Consider the following 20,824-nt stretch of genomic DNA (forward strand, 5'->3'; position numbering starts at 1 on the left):
AGCCATAAACACATTATCATCGAACCTAAAAGAGAACAAATTAATTACTTTTAAAGTAAACCGGCAAAGAGTTATTGTACACAGAAACTGGATTGTACCGTTGTATTGTTTCATGAAATATAGCTGAGCAGTTAACGAAGTTCACTTAACTTACGGATACTTGTAGGGTCTCATGAGATCTTACAGTCGCAAATTGGGTTTTTGAAACGTGTTTTAACGCCAAGCAGTTAAGCACAAGTTAGTGTTATGACGGCTAGATTACGTGACGATTACAGTAATAATTATGTCCTTGTTCGATCCTAGGCTACATCTGTTTTTACGCGACATGACCATTTCACGAAAGTTACTTTTACACATTTTTTATGATGATTATATTATTTCCGACTATTTTCAAATACTTTACAGTTTCTGTATTTATCTTGTAAGTATTTAAAGTTAGTTTTAATTGCGTCTACGACTCGCGAAGATAATGAATTCTAGATAATATATCGAACTAGTTCCTCGCACTAAGCACATGGTAGAAGCCCAGAGCCGTCACTGTGGATACGGCAACGTCGTATATTCCTTATGCTTCAATAGAATTTACAGTTAATTGGTACGCAAGTGAACTGTTATACCGGAAATTTACCGTCTATATTGACGTACCGTACAGTGACGGAATCGAACCGTGGTGATGCGGACAGACTCGTGGGGCATGTTTTAAGTCGCAGGTTCGGTACTGTTGTTCCTCATTTAAGTCACGAAGTAACCGTGCGTTTCACTTTCTAGGGTTAATTAGCCCTTATTCCAATCATGTTCAGATTTGGACCTCACGTTACTAGACGGACGCTTTAGTATCATGTGTACTACTGTAGTTACTTATTACCAGCAAGACCATTAACTCGATTGCACATCTTGAATTTATCAGTAAATGAAACAACCCTTGATCTTGCAATTATTTTATTTTCAATATTAAATCAATGGAGCTGAATTGCGTTTGAAAATAGTTGCGACGAAACAATCGGCGTCTGTTTAAAAAGTTTTCAACCATTCGAAACGGTAAATATAAAAGTTTACGTGAATCTGTGGAGCGGGCGAAGGACGAGGGCGCGGGTGATGCGTCGCAAGTCTATCGTCGATGTGGGTCACTGCCGCCTACGCGCAATTCGATAAAACTTTATAAGTATCAACCACCTGGAAACAGGGCGCGAATTCCTCAACTTCACTAACGAATATGAAAGTAAATAAAAACTAGGCCTTATTTAAGCGTCCCCCTCATACGATTATATCTTAATAAAAACAAATTAATTTAAATTGAAGACGCCGCCTTTAAATTTAATAAAACTGATCATGATGAGGTCACAAGCGATTCGTTATCAGGCAGAGATGCTGCAGTTTCCAGTTCTGAATTTTGGAATAATGCTGTAATATTGTTAGTACTAGCTAAGCGAAAGTGTTATGGTTTGTAATTAATAGTGCAAAGTATCGATCAATCGTTTCACCATGGTTCTAAATATAAAATTCCGTCGGGGAAGACAAAGTTCGCGCGCAATACGGGCGCAGGCAGGTAGTGCGGGAGGGCGGGCGGCGTCGGCCGTGTATCGATTCCGCGGCGCCTTCAGTCGGCGTCCGTCGAGCGCCGCGTTGCGCCGAGCCGCCGGCGAGCGGGCGTCGCCCCTCCCTCGCGGCCCGCGCCCCGCCGTACCGCCCGCCTCCTCCAATCTCGAGCACTTGCCGGCAAACTCGAACGACCTCTTTTCGCTAACTAACGTCGCACCGTGTCTGATTCCCGCCGCGAAACTGCGCTCGATTTCTACGCTACCGTACGACATACGAGATTTTACTGAAAACAAAAAAAAAAATCAATTGATTGCAATTATTGAAAATTATCAACAGTTTTTGAAGTTACAAAACTTTTTTTTTCCAAAATAAACTATTAAAACTTGGTAAAAGTTAGGTCCTCGTAATGTTTTGGAAAAAATACATGGTTGTTTATTGAGTTGAAAGTAGAGGAAAGAGTAATAGCATGGTGATGTTGGTGCGCGCGCGGCGAGGATGGTCGGGCTCGGTAGATGCGAGAGCGCCGGCGGGCGCGTAGGTTACCGGAGCCATGGATTGCTGCAACTACAGCGAGTACCGCGCGCACGGACAATACGGCGCGGGCGCCGGCTGGGAGGGCTACGTCGGCTACGCGCCCGTGCCATACGCGCCCTATGCGCATGGCTACTATGCACCGCATGCGCATGATCCATACGCACGGTACTATCGATATGACTATCCTGGACATCATATGCATCATGCTGAACATGTCATGCCTATGGGTGGGTATTTTATATTTATTATACAACTTCTTATTTACAAATATTTCAACAATGAATTCTAAAATTAGTCATAAGGGATTAAATAATTAAATCAGATACTTAATAAACTTTCTTTAATAATAAATTGAAAAATGTTTGGTCGCCGATCGTTATATTACATCTAGAGCAAAAAGAATAACAACGAAATTGCAGCTATCAATAACAGTAATTATTAACTCAAAAAGATTATGATAATTGCACATTGTTACAATAGTTTTTAAATGAAAGATACAGCTAAACTGGTATTTATTGCTTGCAAATCAAGGCCCAATTGAGGAGTTACGTTTATAATTGGTATAAAAGAATAAGGAATTGAAGTTTTTCGTTAAAACGTTACATTATAAACTAGTTATGACTTCAGATTCAATGGACTTTGGTTAAATGATCACGAGATATAAAAAACAATGTAAGCGATACTAATATTGTTTAGTTTACAAAAAAGTCAACATTTATTGTTATTAGTTGTTATACTTGTCTAAAATTAGTTTTTTAAAATATTCAATTGACGAAACTGCTTAACAAAGTATCGTCAAATCTAATATATAAAATTCTCGTGTCACAGTTTTCGTTGCCATACTCCTCCGAAACGGCTTGACCGATTTTGATGAAATTTTTTGTGCTTATCCAGTATCTATGAGAATCGGCCATGATCTATTTTTCATCTCCCTAAATGTTAGGGGTAGTCCACCCCTAAATTTTTATTTTTATTTTTTAGACAAAATTTTTAATTTCTATTTTTTTTATGATACAGCGTACAAAAATACATACAACCCTAAATTTTCACCCCTCTACGATCATCCCTTATTTTTTATTTGCTATTTAAAAACTTTAAATTTTTTTGCGAGAATTTTGTTTGTTTTTATTTTGTAGAATAGACGTAGAATAAAAAAAATCATATTACTCTGAAATTTTACCCCTCTACGATCAACCCCTATTTTTTATTTGTTAATTATAAACTTTAATTTTTTTGGCAAGATTTTCATTTTTATTTTTATTTTGTCATGAATTAAAATAAAAAATCTGATGTTACTCTAAATTTTTCATCCCTCTATGATCAACCCCTATTTTTTATTTGTTAATTATAAACTTTAATTTTTTCGCAAGTTTTTTATTTTATTTTGTCATGACTTACAATAAAAAAATCATATTACTCTCAATTTTCACTCTTATACGATCAACCCCTATTTTTCCATCCGATTTATATTTTTTTCTATGCACAGATCTGCAATAAGGTTGCAAGATGGCAATCAAATATTATAATTGTAGTACGATAAATTCTTTATAATTTCAAGTTCCTTTAATTATGATTTTTTTTAAATTGAATTTGATCTCCCGGACTCGCCGGTCGACTATTGATCAACTATCAATCGATCAGCTTTCCCCGCCAGGTGTCACCACTCATTCAGCAAACATCACGTAGTAGGGATGAGAACGAAGCCGGTCTCCTGTCTTACTTACTCACTATACATCATAGATTTAATATATTTGAGAGCTATACAATACTATACATTTTTCAGCTATATTTTTTTGGTTTTATTTGTGTATCAATAGTATGTTCAGTAGGTCTGAGAATCGGCTACTATCTATTTTTCATACCCCTAAGTGAAAAGGGTTGTCCACCCCAAACATTTATTTTTTATTTTAATTTTTTGGATATTTTTTATTTATTTATAATGAGGTATTATGTGGTTAAATGAGTTTTTTTTTTCTACAGTAGAATTTCCCTAGATATCTTATTTAAGGCAACACAACGTTTGCCGGGTCAGCTAGTAATATATGTGGGATGGTATGGCGAAATCTAGTGGATATTTAGTTTAACAACAAAATCTTTTATTCTTTCAAAAAATACTACATACACATTCGTAACATCGTTCTGTCCAACTTATATCTGTCATTTATATTTTCTTCTTTTAAAAATAAAACTCGTGTGCCAGTGTGAATTAACCAAAAAGTACCGATATCCCACTCGGCCATTCCTACCCATTCGTCTGCCTCAGACGAATCAGTTCATAGCTTAATAAAATTAGCAAGGCTAGTCGTATGTATCGGACCTCCTCCATTCCCAATCTTCAACTTTTAGTCGTCCTCTTCTATGATTCTCTCTTATAATTTCTTTTTCCATCTTCTTTGGTACAGCGATAAAACTACTTCCATTCTTCTCTTTATACAGTATTCTATTTTGTGTCAAATGATTCTGGTAAGGTACTTTAACCAACTTCTTGCAGTCTTCTTTCTCTAACTTCTTATAATCTTCTTTCTCTAACTTCTTGTAATCTTCTTTTCTTAATTTTAATTTCTTGTAGTCTTCTTTGACCTCGTCCTTCTCAACAACAATAGCACAAAGTGGTATCTTCTCCATTATAATTCCATTTCTTGTAAACTTAACTTCGAATTCACGCAGTATGGGGTTGCCAATGATCAGCTTTACAGGTATTATATCATCTTCCACAATGTAAAATTTGATATCCGTAACAGCATCATCAATCTGTAGCTGAGTAGTAAAAACACCTTTGATAAGTACTTCTTTGTTAGCAATACCCGTAAGACGAACTTCTGAATTCTTGTCATAATGTTGGATATAATTTTCAATTTTTTCAAATTCTGATTGTATAATAAGGTTCGCGTCACTACCTGTATCGATAAAAGCCACCATCTCTGTTCCATTCAATAACACTTTCTTGTAAGGGATTTTTTCTTCTTCGTTTTTCTTCTGAATAATTAAAGACTTTTTATCATCATTCTTACATTCGTTTCCCTTGTGACCGAATTCATTACACTTAAAGCATTTAATGCCCTTTGTACAGCCGGGGGATTGATGGTCTAAATCACCACAGTTGTAGCATCTTTTAAAGTGCGGTTTTCTTGATGACGATGTGCCTGGCTCTACATTTACTTGCGGAACTGCCTGGTGATATGATAGTGTACTCTTTTTCTTTTGAAAATCGCTATAAACGTCCAGCTTCTTTCGAAAATCACTGTAGATGTCTAGCTTCTTTCTAAAATCTTTCAAATCTGTAGCTCCATATAAAATTGCTTTGTTAGAATCAGGATCATTGATACCATCTATAACGTATTCCATTAAAGCAGCATCATCTACTCTTCCATGCAGTGCTATTTCTTTCATAACTAAAAAGTATTGTTGTATAGTTTCATCATTTTTTATCTTTCGTGAAATAAGCTTCTTGTGAATCTTAGCACTATTAACCTTAGGGCCAAATTCTTCAATAAGGGCTTCCTTCAAAGTAGGATAGTCTTTAACTCTACCAATAGATCTTAAAAATAGCTTTGCTGTTCCACCCAAAAGTTTCTTTGCATAGATCAATCTTTCCACTTTAGTCCACTTCATCAAATCAGCAACATCTTCAAATTCATCAAAAAACTCCAAAATCGGGTAGGTATCATCTCCGGTGAAAGGTGACATGGACTGCTCCAAATCACGAAACGAGATATGCACCTCAACGTCTTCTCTTTCGTCATTATCATTATTCTTCTTAGGAGGCATTTTTTACTTTAGGATTTTTATGCAAAAAAAAAGATAATAGTCTCGTTGAACTCGTAAATAAATAGTCGTAGTAGTCGTTAATAACAATTTTCAAAATCAGTCTTCTTCTTAAGTAGGTAATCTTCAGTAAATAATCTTATGTAATCTTCATAATAAGTCTGCATAAAATAATGTTACACGAAACTTCATCAATAATCTTCATCATAAAATCGTTATTTTTACACGTCTCCAAGTCTTGGATGCACAATGAAAATGCACTATAGCAGTCAACTTATCTCTGTAAAAATTCGTCAATCCACTGTGATTTATCACCGAACGACATCCTGAACAGTATCGCGGACGAGCCCCCAAAAAGATGTGGGATGGTATGGCGAAATCTAGTGGATATTTAGTTTAACAACAAAATCTTTTATTCTTTCAAAAAATACTACATACACATTCGTAACATCGTTCTGTCCAACTTATATCTGTCATTTATATTTTCTTCTTTTAAAAATAAAACTCGTGTGCCAGTGTGAATTAACCAAAAAGTACCGATATCCCACTTATATATATTAGAGTGAAACATAAAAACAACTGTAATTCTTTGTGTCACGCGTGTAGTACATCGTCGATGCCAGGCCTAATTCCATGAACCTAATTGAATTACAAACATTGTACTCGTTCCATATTATTATGAGTGTAGCCGGGTATATTTAACGGTTCGATTAGCTTGTGGCTTGTACCGCTACATCAGACGGATCGGTAACGCGTTCAGAGAGCCGACTCCGTACTTATTTACCAACATAGGTCGGAATCCGAGTGTGGCGCGAAGCGACATTCTGCACAATGAAGAATGAAACAAGAATTAATGTTTACGTTTGGGCAAATTTCTCGACGGCTACGTCACGTGTCGATGCGAGGGGCGCGGGGAGGAGCGCTACAGGTGGTCGCCTCTGCCTCCCCTCGCCGCGTCGCAACGCGATTGATCGCCTGCACACCACAGCCGGCAGCCACTCTACATATTGACCGGAGTACTGACGCCCGTGTCCTGCTCCTACTTGGCTGCAGACTTCCTATATATGCTACGTCGAGCATGTTATAATGTCCTTGCCGTTCCCTTAGGGCTTTCCCACATGTTTCATTTTGGCGTAGCATGAGTTTTTCGCAAACTCTTCTATTTAGAAAAAAAGCAGAACGTTAAACAATCTCTGAATGAAGCTCTTAAGCAACAACATAAGTATAAGATGTTAACATAAAATGCTAAGTAAATTTTATGTTAATATCATTGTGCAGTAAAAAACAAGTTGTCGTTTCCTAGACAAAACTCGTTAGAAACTTTTATTGTAAATATTTTTGTCTGACAAAGAATGAGGAATGATAGTAGGGGATATAACATTTCCTCCTCCTTGCGTTGTATTTCTAAACGCTGAGGACCGCCCTTCGGTAACACTTTCTTACGCACGATCTTTCTCCGTCTGTTTCTATCTCTGGCGGTGTGGAGGGCATTGTGAAATGTGAAATCAAGAGCGGTGCGGATCTGGTCGAAACAACGTATTGGGCGCACCTCCGAGCCCTTTTTCCATCTACTTTATTGGTCACGATGAGCCTCTCAAGGTTGTTTCCATCTTTCCTTGTAACGTGACCGAAGTATTCGAGGACTCTGCGAAGACACTCGGTTGACAGCCGCGAGGAGATTTTGAGTTCTCGCAAAATTGAGGCGTTAATCTGGAATGCGGTCTACGGAATACGGAGCATCTTTCTCCAGCTCCACATCTCAAAGGTGCTAATGCATTTACGGTCTGCCGCTTTCAAAGCCTCAGCGCCATATGAAAAAATCGAGAAGACCAGGGTCCGTACTATTTTGGTTTTGGTCTTTACGGAAATATTTAGTTTTCTCCAGTTTTTTTCCTAGCTGAGTCATGGTAGTCTTGGCCATGTCAATTCTCCTGTGCACTTCCTTCTGCACGAGCCATTGTTGCTGATGTAGAAAGCCAGGTAGTTAAAGTTGTCCCCTATTTCTAGGTCTGGAGATTTTTACGTTGGCGTGCCAAGGCTTTTACCCAAACGGGGTCCATACATTAAATAATTAGGTAACGGATAATTAAAACAAATAATAATTAAATTAATTACAAAATATAATTTATAATTAGAAACCAAATTCATCTAAGTGCAATAAATGTAATTGAATTATGGGTTAATAATAATTAATAATTGTTATCATTTAATGTGTACTATGCATGGAATTAAATAAAGCTTTATTATTATTATTATTGTTCAATATAACAACAATCGTTTGCTATTTGATATTAATATAACTACTATGATAAACATATTTTATTAATTTTGATATAGTAAAGTTTTGATTTACACCTAGTGTAATAACAACACTGAGTGCTTACTATACAAATGTACCTATAATTAAATTTGAATAGAGTCAGTATGTTAGTTTTTAGTACCATTATTTAATTTAAAACCAAATAAAACAAGTCGCGGAGATTGCTCGATATTTATGTTCGGAGGGTGCGATTTGATTGTGGTATAGGCATTGCGGTTAAACACTTAAAACTTCGCTTCTCCAGGTGGTTTTCACATAAAAGTCAATAAACACCGGGGTTGATAGCTTATTTGCTTATATCTACAAATCATATATTTGGGAAAAGATAAAAATACATTTCTATATTTCCCAGAAAGTGAAACCGTGACTACGGTAACAAAATTATTACCTACTGGTTCTTTATCTGAGTGTACAAAAGAGCGCGTTTATATCTATTTCAGGAAAAGTAACAATGAATGCGTTCACTCTTTAAACAAAATTTGAGAGTCAATTAAAAATATATTTTAAAGACAGTTCACAAAGTAACCCGTGTTCGTATACAGCTTTTAAAATAACATTCTGGTTTCTGACAATTATTTTATAATCTAACAATTCAAACGTAATGATAAATCCATTATTAGAACTTGGAAATATCGCGAAGAAGACCGCCTAAGAAGACCGATTCCGTTCAAGTTTCCAAAATTTAAAACGCCTATAAGAGAAACCGTCTCTGTTAAACTGTATGGTATTATAATAAACACGTTTGCTATGTAACATCTTTGCTGTGTGAATGAATGAAAAATTAACTCTTACTTTCTCATATTATTTTGAACAGCTTTGGTTTAATTTTAACATGTTTAATGTTAACTGCCTTACACACAATCGTAAAATAATTGAAATTTACGATTGACCAAACAAAATTGTCTATTAATAACTCACATTTAAAATAAGGGTTATATTTTTACATACCACAGGCTAGTTAAGCTATTTCACTACATAGTATAAAACAAAGTCGCTTTCTCTGTCCCTATATCCCTTTTTTTGCTTAAATAATTAAAACTACGCAACGGATTTTGATGCGGTTTTTTTAATAGATAGAGTGATTAAAGAGGAAGGTTTATATGTATAATAACATTCATTAAATAGTGGAGAAATTAATAATAAATTACATTTCCGAAGCGAAGCGAGGGCGGGTCGCTAGTATAGAGTAGTTATAAGTAAATTTTAGTATAAATCGATTGTACGTTTTACAAAAAGGAAACCAAGGGATTACTATATTCAGTAATGCCTTGGTTTCTATTACTTGTCTAAAAGAATATATCATCGACTGAGATATAATTGCAAAGATTCGGATCATTTTAAATGTTACATCAGCTGTTGGTAAGATAAATGCACATTACGTATTCTGTAACAAATAAGAAATGAATGCATAGAGTTATAAACATATGATTATTTTTAATATATTATGATGGACTTTTATTAAATAAATATGTGTTCGCAGTTTATTTGTTTTTTTTTTGTAAACTGGCTCACAGTTCACTCTGTGTAAGTAGCTTTACTATTAAATTAATCACAATCAATTATAATCTCATTTGTAATACAAAGCTTAGAAAAAAATTTATGGATCAATTTGTTCATCAGATGAAATTTGTCCATTGCATTCCGGAAATAAATATGCAAGAATAAAAAATGAAAAGTTTAAAAACTACATCCGATATTTAAGTTTTATAATTGAATTCGAAAAGATCAAATGTAAAGTCAGTTACTGTCTCAGTTACTGCAATAACTGTTCGTTGGACAATGCGATTAAACCGCTGATGATTGAACAGTAAAACACACAAGAAATGAATATTCTGAATGTGATTCAAAACGGTATTAAATTCACAGATTATGGTGTGTACGCATCGAAAGAGGCACGCGTGCGACGTGCTTTAGCGCGACGAGAGCAACGCGCCGTCGCTCATACAACGCATATGCCGCTCACATCAGCTGTAAGTTTGTTTTATATTTATTAACTAGATGACCCGGCAGACTTCGTAGTACCTCAATCGATAAATAAAAGACCTAAACTTTTGTATAAAATAAACTTAAAACAAACAAAAGGAATCCGTCCGACGGGGGACACATCAAAGGGAAAATAAAATTGTTATTTTTATTTAACTCCGAGCATATTCATATTACCACACCAAAATTAGCCAAATCGGTCTAGCTGTTCTCGAATTTTCGCGAGACTAACGAACAGCAATTCGTTTTTATATAATAAGTAGATCAGAACACAGAACACCTGATTACAGGAGCCTATAGTCACCACGCTATATGTAAACCAGCTTATTTGAGACACGATGCAAATCTCAATTGAATTGTTTAAGTTTTTAAAATCGGAACACTTATTACCGTGACAATTAACGGCAATAATGGCGTTTAAGTTTTGAAAACTGGAAAACTTGTTTAATGCGACAATTAATAGAAATAGGCAAGTTTGTCGGTTCGTACCATAGTATCTAAAAGTGTTTCTGAAGATTTGGTAACAAAAACCATTTTTATGTAGTCCTATATATCTGCTCTAATCGTGCTCTTCATGTCTGAGGGTTGTGATCTATAATAACTTTCGTCTTCATGATGTTGTGCCCTTTCATCCTGTCTTCGTCTATTTGGAGAGCATCGTAGACGGTGGTATCAAGGGTGGTGCGGATTTTTTCAAGATTGCCTCCCCCTTTTATCGCTGTGTATCCGAAGTACATTACAATTGGCTTGAAGCATATGCTAGAAAACCTTGTTTTAATATTGATGTTCGCGAGTATAGTAGTCCTATACAGGGTCTTTTGTGTTATATAGAAAACCAGAAAGTTGCTTAATATTAGCTTATCGAACGAACTCTCAACTGTGCTTTATTCGATCAGAATTTTAAAGTCGATTTTTGGTGCATTAATATATTATAAGATAGATAAGCGGACAAATTGACATTACGCAAATACACGATGCATTGATTTAGTGTAAAATATTAACGATTACAAATAAAATTTATTAATATGCATCACTGTAAACATGATTATTTAGGGGACAACACAAAAACAACAAAAATATATTTATTGCATTAATTGCACGTAATCATCTGGAGGGATTGTGTTCTTCTGCATTTACAGTAAGACATGCTGTTAATATTGCATGTTAATAAATCCAACTACTGTAATCTGTATTTATATATAAAAATGAATTGCTGTTCGTTAGTCTCGCTAAAATTCGAGAACGGCTGGACCGATTTGGCTAATTTTGGTCTTGAATTATTTGTGGAAGTCCAGAGAAGGTTTAAAAGGCTTAGATAAATATGAAAATGCTTAAAATTAAATCAAAATAACAATTTTGTTTTTCCTTTGATGTGTCCCCCGTCCGACGGATTCCTTTTGTTTGTTTTAAGTTTATTTTATTCCAAAATTTAGGTCTTTTATTTAACGATTGAGGCACTACGAAGTCTGCCAGGTCAGCTAGTAGTAGATAAAAACGAGATGAGCTAAGTGCTCTTTAAAAAATAGATTGATGACGAGAAGATTACCGTCCCTGCTAACAATATAAATATATAAACCGAACCCATCAGTGTCAGAAAACATTAAACCCACACAAGTAGAAGTACAAAATGTATTTTTTATTCGGTATAGAAGGTCGTATATAAATTCAGGACGGTACGACATTTACTCACACGTGACACTGAGCACGTATACCTGTTTGTAAACAAAAACGTTTAAATGAAAAATAAATATCATACGGACAATAAAGTTTACAAACAAACTTTTGCATACAGAGTGCTCCCATAAAAAGACAATCCATTAATTTACAGAAAATAATAAAGTTGCTAAGCAAACGGGACGTGGATAATCGTATGCAAACGACCGAATAAATGCTGAACGATTTAACTAGAAGGATAGACTCATCTTAGTGAAATTAATATAAAAAACTTTTCGAAGAAACAAATCTTGACAAATAAAATGTCCTTTAATTTACTTAGTATAAGATTAGTGAAAATCTATTTCGAAAGTCGTCAATGACTCGACATTATATGAAATCTTCAATAGAAAATCCACAACTTTTATTCCATCATGAATAAGCTATCGCAATACGAAAAGATCAGCTAAAATTATGTAGGTCAGTGTCAAAGGACCGAGGAATTTCTGCTTGCCTTATCATTCCTTAAACACACAATTTTCAAGTCTCTTCCTTATGGTACTCCGCATAAAGCTTTTATTTCATTGTATATAGAAAATACGAGAAATTCAAAACATTTATCGAGTGAACGATTCGTAAACGTTAGAACATTTGAACTCTTTGTGAGCCACGTTTTCATTCGAAATCAGATATCGTTTACAAAACAAATTCAAATGAATTCTTATCAGTGCAATGAACTGTAACTTTAACTAAAACATTTTACATAAAGTATTTTTTGTTCAATTGTTAAATGAGAAACATCATACATGTTATTCGTAATATTACCGTACATTTTATTTATTTATTTCAAATCAAATGAACGTATTTTTTTTTTCTATTCATGAAACACTCATATAATTAAGTTTTTTTTTAATAACAATGTAAACAAAGTTAGCAGTGTCGCACTCGACGTAAACACGTTAGATGAGTGAGGTATTTAACAAAAGCAAGCATTAACAAATAATCCGGTCGAAAGTGGTATCATTACGGCGTCATATTACGAGACAAGTGAGCGTCACAAAGGCGCTAATGAGGGCGGGGATGGCGCAGGGCGTGCGGGTGTGCCCGAGAGGTGGAGGTGGCCTATGAAAGCTGTCAGCGGTTGATTTTTCCGAGTGTCGTGGGCGCCGCGCTGATCGATAAGTCACGTGGTCCTCGCGCGCTTGCCCTAGCCGCTCGATAGTTAGTTAGCCTTTGCAGATTTCTCGCTACTACACCCAGCTACCATCCGAGTGAAGTATTCGTTTATTACAAATTGTACGCGCTTTAACAAGCCCGATGACTTTTGATGGTTTTTTTTTTAAAGTATTTTTCTTTTACTATGTTTATTCATAAACGCGGTTATGTCCTCAACTTAATATTAGATTTATTACAATTTGACAAAAAGTATTGTAATAATATTGTAAGCATTTGTATTTACGTTAGCGAAACTTTAAAAAACCACGTATAAAAGTTTTAAAAAGTTACAATGTGCTGTAGCTACGAAGGCGCCGGCGTAGCAATCGTAGCGCCATCGCACTACGAATTTTAAAACATTTGTAACTTTCATTTATTTGCATACTTAAAAACTTTTCGTCATTCGTTCTGGTAAAGTAAACATTCAGAAAACAACCATAAATACACAGGTCGCGTTTCTGATCATGAAATCGCTTAAAAAAATCAACTGGAATATCGTTTTTTTTTTATTATTATTATTTGTGTTTAATAAAGGTTAATAGGTTAATATTAATAATGTAAAGTAAAGCGTACAAATATTAGTTGTAAGTATAATCTACATAAAAGTATTAAACTTAAATTATAATTATTTAACTCTATTCTACTTTATCATCTAAATTATCTAATGTTATCGTCTAAATATTCTGACATAGTATAGTAAGCCTTATCTAATAAAAATACTTGCAATTTTCGCTTAAAATCTTGTAAATCTACCGTCTTCAAAATTTTTATAGGTAGTTTATTAAATATTCTTGTTGACATACTAAAAAAAACTCTTGTCATAAAGGGCAGTTCTATCAAAATCGTGAACAATATTTAAAAAAATGTTCAGTTGTCTTATGTTAGCATGTTGTACTATGCAGTTGGTGCAATGCAATAGTGCAAGGGGAGTTACGGACATCGATCGCCGGCGGGGGAGGGAGCGCTCTGAGTTTCACCCGCTCCTCGCTACGCTAAACATTATCTCGCTCAGAACTTTCCAAAATCTTGAATATTACTCTTAAGCAATTTAAATACCCTAATAATTAAATATAAGTGTAGATAAATTATTAAAAAGACTCCGTCTGAGTAATTTTGTAACAAATGAATTTGGTTTTAATACGTTTTTATTAGCTTCAGACGTATGTATGTTTGTAACGAAATCTTTGAATATGATTTTGACCCCCTTCAAAACGTCGGATTAACTCTAAATGTGGTATACTTATTTTCATATTGACCTTTATCACTATCTATAAAATTTGTAAGACAAATGCTATTCTGTATTCTTTAATGCAATAATTTTACTAATATAACGTCATTGGTCGAATGTTATAATTACATAGAATCAAAACAAACAAAACCAATTAGGTACGATCAATTTGAGACTTAGACCTCATGTCGCAAAGTGGGCAGCACTCAGCACACACGTTGTGATGACCAGAGGCTCATTAAGCCATCCAGCTACGAAATAAAATAAATTACTATAGGGCATTCGTAGGCTACACAAGTAGTGCCACAACCCTGCCTATTTTTGCTACGAACCAATAAAAGATTCCTTTTTGTAATGGTATAGTATAAGTGTAAGTAAGGTGTAAGTGTTTTGAAATGCTATAGAAACTTTGAACGTTGAACACAGACATTATGTCTCATGGGAGATGCCGTCATTTACGTTGTACAATGTCTGTGAATAAATAGTAAACATTCAACGGCCTTAAGTCGTGGTATTTTCCTTTCTAATAGAGCTATCACAAACTCACAGACATTCGAGACAAGAACATTTACAGTCAGTAGACGTATGCCGAATATTTTAAGAAACTACTGATTTTAACCGAGAATCGATGACTAACCATTGGACAAATCAAATATCTTGCAGCACTCCGTGAGTTTTGATGAGCGCTTTAAACTGGGGGTCTGATATTTCGTCTATTATTATATACCCTTAGAGCTTTGAACTCACTAAATCTCTATTTACTTAGAAAATGAATCGAAAATTGTCTAATTATTTTCATGTATTTATTTAAATTTACTAGCAATGTTTTTTTTTTATTGCTTAGATGGATGTATGAGCTCACAGCCCACCTGGTGTTAAGTGGTTACTGGAGCCCATATACATCTACAACGTAAATGCGCCACCCATCTTGAGATATAAGTTCTAAGATCTCAGTATAGTTACAACGGCTGCCCTACCCTTCAGACCGAAACGCATTACTGCTTCACGGCAGAAATAGGCAGGTCGGTGGTACCTACCTACGCGGACTTACAAGAGGTCCTACCACCAGTGTAAAGTAAGTAAGTTTGTCACAGGATTTAAAAAAAATAGAATTATGACCCTTACTGAAATTATGATTCTAGTATCTTTATTTTGTAAATAGGACGTACGGTCCAAACGTGAGGTGAACCTTCAATTCAATTCAAATGCATTTTATATTTACAGCCCTCTTCAGAATGCGGTATGAACAACCGAGGTTCCGCATATTGCGAACCGCATATGTGGACTCCATATCAGGTTAGTGAAATTTATAGCTCGCTGCTCTTTTTTATTTTTATTTATTGCTTAGATGGGTGGGCGAGCTCACAGTCCATTTGGTGTTGAGTGGTTACCGGAGCCAAAATAAATCAACTACTTAAAAGCCGCCATCCACCTTGAGACATGAGTTCCAAACTCTCTGTTTTTTTTAATACGCTTTTATTAGCTTCAGACGTATGTATGTTAGTATGTAACGGAATCTTTGAACATGATTTTGACGCCCTTTAAAACGTCGGATTAACTCGAAATTTGGCATACTTATTAAGGACCGATGATAATTAAATATTTAAAGAAAAAAATGAAAAATTTGAAATTCAACTAAAGCTGAAAAATAAATAATAGTTCAAAAAAACTAAACATATTTATTTATAACTACTGATACCATCCACCCCGCGCTTTTTTACAATAAAATCATTTTTTCTTACACTATTTTTAATTCAAATTTATTTTCTATTTTTTAGTTGGATTTTCTATAAAAGCGTTTTTTTTGTTGTTTTTTTAAACTATTATTTATTTTTAGAGTACGTGTTTATATTAATGTTTATTTTGATTAAATTTGGTAGACTGGCTTCAGTGCTGGAGGGTGGAACGGCACTAGTGCAGTTAACGGAGGACTGTGGCCATCTCGAGGATCCTGTTCGCGTGACGTCATGCGCTATACACCAGACTGCAGGCCAGTTAAGGTGACCCTTAAAGGCTAATAGTTCGCATTAGTTGTTGATTAACATGATTTTCATAGATATTCCCAATTAGTTTTTAATATTATAATAGTATGTCTTATAATATACTACGACTAAAACCTAACTACCTAAAGATAAACTACCTAAAGGCCTAAAGGATAAGACGTCCGATGCATTCGTATCTTGAGATACACCAGTGTTCGAATCCCGCTGGCGGGTACCAATTTTGCTAATGAAATACGTACTTAACAAATGTTCACTATTGACTTCCACGGTGAAGGAATAACATCGTGTAATAAAAATCAAACCCGCAAAATTATAATTTGTATTGTAATTATTAGTGGTAGGATCTCTTGTGAGTCCGCATTGGTAGATACCACCACCCTGCCTATTTCTGCCGTGAAGCAGTAATGCTTTTCGGTTTGAAGGGTGGGGCGGCCGTTGCAACTATATTATTATATACTGAGACCTTAGAACTTATATCTCAAGGTATGTGCGGCATTTACATTGTAGATGTCTAAGGGCTCCGGTAACCACCTAACATCAGGTGGGCCGTGAGTTTGTCCAACCATCTAAGCAATAAAAAAAAGTATTAATGTTGTGTTTTCGACAAGATTCCCGTTGTATATGAAATAGAATAGATTAACTCTTTATTCGAATACCGAAATAAATAAACTCAGTTAGAGATTAAAATCGATATAAATGTTTGTAATAATAGGCAGTACGTATTTGTTTCTAAAGTGATGCATATCGCATATCTTATTCGTACAATGTAGAAAATATATACTATCAAATTTAAGTCAAATTTACAATGTCGTTTATTGGATTTTTCAGGGTCCTCATATGAATGTTCAAAACTACTTATCCCAGGATGGTCGATCGGCGACGCCTTACCCTATGTATGGCGACTCTTCGTTTAATGGAGAAAGCGGTGCTAGACATGGAAACTCAACAGAGTACACCGTGTCTGAGTCGCGTGCAGAAATGGTTCGGTCAGAACGCGAACGCTTGCACACTGAGACAAGGCGATCTCCCCCAGAAGAGAAACGTCCACCGCTGGTACCATTACCGGCATTTCAACAAGCATTTGGCTCCACCGAAATAGGAAAGTTTGCCGAGGCATTTAGTCGTGCTGAAATCGCACTGGACGATGTTCCCGGTGATAACTTTTCTTACGATTCATTTCAAGAGTGGGATGGCCCGCTGGAGCCCCACTGGTCTTCTCAACCAACCTCACGCGAGATTAAATGTGAAGAAAATTATTAAATCGTCGTCTTCGTCCTAGCAAAATTTTAGAAATATTTGCCCGTTAGTTAATTAGACAATTTTAGTTCCACCACGTTGTTGCCAAAAAATGTAGGGAGGAAGATTTCGGAATAGGTTTTAAAGATGGGAGCTAATGAATTTTACAAGAAATGATCAATCTAATAGTGGTGTGACGTATCTAAGTTAATACATGCCTATTTATAATTCATAATATAAAAGTAGAAAAAAATATTTAAGAATTCCCTTTAACTAGTTTTAGGTTGAATTAATGATAACAAAAATCGTTGGGGACGTTAAAGAGAAGTGCTAAGTACTGCATAATATAATATTATAATGTTAGTTTAACATAGTAAATCATGACTCAATGTGCCTTTATTCGGAAATACCTACCGGAAATCGCGCGGCACTCCGCCCTTCTCTGATTGCAAATTGATATCTAGCGAAAATCCAATAGCAATTATAGGGACCAACGTTTAGAAAATTATACACGATTCTCTCACATATTCGAATGCATAAAGGTCGGTTTTTGCTTAACCAAAACTACTTTTAAGGTTTAATCTCACGTTTTTTTATTGTCATCGTATTATTTCCGACGTTTTGAATACCACAATATTATCTATCTTACAGTTTTCGTGGTCACGGAAGACCTATGGACTGGGAACTAATATAATGACAATAAAAAACGTCAAATTAAAACTTAAAGTACTTTTATATATACGGACTCAAGAAAACAGAAGAAAACACTTTTTTTTTACATTTAGAATAATATACCAGCACGAATATAGTAGAACAGCTCTAAAAGTAACACAAGCAAACAACATAAATTTGGGGGAAACTATAGTTGTACAATATAACAAGCTGATTTGTGAACACAAGAAATACCTTGGAAGCGCTATGATACTTTCATTACCATTTTTCAGTACAGAGGGAGACTTTTCGCTCAAAGCGACAATTAAACTTTCATGTCTACGTCATTGAGTGCATAATGGGGTAAGAGGTGCCGCGCAATACTAAAATATATCGATAATAATATTAACATTCGAAAATTTTCAGGAACTAATTGAGACAGTCATGTAAGTAGGTGTTAGATAGTTAAATTTGATAAACATTTTAAAGAGATTACTTATTGATAAAAATGCTTTTTAATATAAAATTTAGGGTCCAACAGTATAAATGATGATTTTAATTGTTTGTTACAATTAACATAAAAACTGGAATAAAGGGTGTGGAACCTTTAACAGATTTATCAAATATATGACCCTTTTCTTTTCCAAGAATATTTTACAAACTGAAAATAAACACGTAAAATGTTTATTTACTGCGTTTCTTGTATGTTACGTCTTAAGATAGAAAGGTACATGAATTTTTATTATTTTGGGTTGTAATTGAGCTTTGAGAACTTATACCTAATACGACAAATATGAAAATGGCCTTGTCGAAATAATAAATCTATAGTAAAATAAAATATATTTGATTGAATTTTGAAAATATGATGTTAAAGTACAAATAAGTAGATAAATTAAATCTGATTAAAAAGATTATCTCAGATGCCTACTTCACAATGCACTTGTTTCAATATTTCTAGTTAGGAGCACACCCTTGAATAATTTTTGATATTTATTTCCAATGAACATTTTAATACACCACTCTCACGTTTATGGTCTGATAGAGCAGATTGAACATTTTTTGCTATTAAAATAAAGCGGTGCAATAATAATAACAATAACTTCCAGTCGTCTTCGTTTTAATATAGAAAAGAACTATCATGCATCTATATTTACAGCTTCTTTCGAAAAGCCAGCAAAAAAATTGGAGTGCCTTACGTATTTAATATGATATGAAATTAGGATGGATGAATTTTATTCTAGTATAATTCAATGAAACACCATATAATTGTAGCATAATTGAAAACTCTTTTCAATGAAATTCATTGTTTAGGTACGGTAATGATTAGAACGAAGGTAATTTAATCATGATTATGTCTATATTACAAAAAAATATATAAATGAAAATAAGATATACATCGCTTTATCAGTGTGTTAATTACGTAAATGCACTATTAATTGATATTTGGAAATTAATATCACGTTTTACGAAATTAAATGTCCATTGGGTAAATGAATGTACCTACTAAATTGAGCAAGTTTGAAATTGTGTTGTAAGAAATAACTTTATGTTATATGTTATAATTTTTTTTATAGAAAGAAAAGTAAAACTTAAGAAGAATTCCATAATATGTAAATTTACTGCATTTGAGTATGTTTGTCGATGTTGGTAATACATAACAAATGTAGTCTGTGCCACATAATTATGTATATACAATATACATCTAATTAGATAGAACTATTGTTATAGTATTATGATGGTAATAAATTTTACTGTAGACGGATGAATATCCATAATTAATATTTACATAAACAATTTAGGTGTTCACATATAGAGCTTCCCGAAATAACCCTCCTATTATTTGTCTACCACTCAGTAATCGAAACAAAAAACAATAAGTAAATTGTTCCACGGCAATCAATGTGAAGATAATTTTTCAATTTTTTAAACTTTATCTCTTTTAAGCAATTTTATTATCTTCATTATCGTAACAATGAATTTGTAGATTTTATGTAAGCGAAAAATCGAGCGTTTTTTAAATAGTGGGCATCTGGCCACTATTCTCTTATATTTTAGTATAAGTTAAGAGGATTGTTCTCTTTAAAATTAATTAATGTACTATGAGTGAATAGTTTTTTTTTTTTCTAGAAATGAGTTCCCAATTTAGATTTGTTAAATAAATATTTGGCCAACAAAATTTAGTGTATAAGTTATTAATTAAAATTGTTGAACCGATAAATTATTAAATTAACTAATTGAAACTTATTATGTACCTATCTAGTTCTAATTAATTAATTATTAGTAAACCTGTAAATACATAATATATTTTGAATGTTTCACTCATATCAATCTAGAGAAACTGTCTTATTAGCAAATTGTAAGATTTGAATCCGAAACACTGAAATGTTTGGTTTATTCAAATGAATGTACGATTTAATTAAATACATGGTACCTAATAAGCTATTACTTTCATTTCTGAACTGGTACATACCACAATTTACCACTTAAGAGTAGCGACTTTTTCCTTCACCTTGTTTCTGGCTTAATAAAGGCTTAAGCCCAGGCTTTGTAGGCAGCGGCTTGGCTCTGCCCCTGGCATTGCTGAAGTCCATGAGCGACGGTAACCACTCACCATCAGGTGGGCCGTATGCTCGTCTGCCTACAAGGGCAATAAAAAAAAAGCGCAAAATTTCTTGTAAAATTGGTTTATAGAAAAGT

The 20,824-nt window shown here is 34.3% G+C and overlaps 1 protein-coding gene across 1 annotated transcript; it reads left to right on the forward strand.

The window, feature by feature from the left end:
• Positions 1–1,509: 1,509 nt before the first annotated feature.
• On the forward strand, positions 1,510–20,565 carry LOC105842407 (uncharacterized). The gene is made up of 5 exons (XM_012695268.4): positions 1,510–2,300; positions 10,025–10,128; positions 15,462–15,533; positions 16,118–16,237; positions 17,069–20,565. The coding sequence occupies exons 1-5, from the start codon at positions 2,090–2,092 to the stop codon at positions 17,498–17,500; spliced, it is 939 nt and encodes a 312-aa protein (XP_012550722.1). The 5' UTR covers positions 1,510–2,089; the 3' UTR covers positions 17,501–20,565.
• Positions 20,566–20,824: the final 259 nt, after the last annotated feature.

The sequence above is a fragment of the Bombyx mori genome, chromosome 22 (assembly GCF_030269925.1).
Source record: "Bombyx mori chromosome 22, ASM3026992v2".
Lineage (NCBI taxonomy): Eukaryota > Metazoa > Arthropoda > Insecta > Lepidoptera > Bombycidae > Bombyx > Bombyx mori.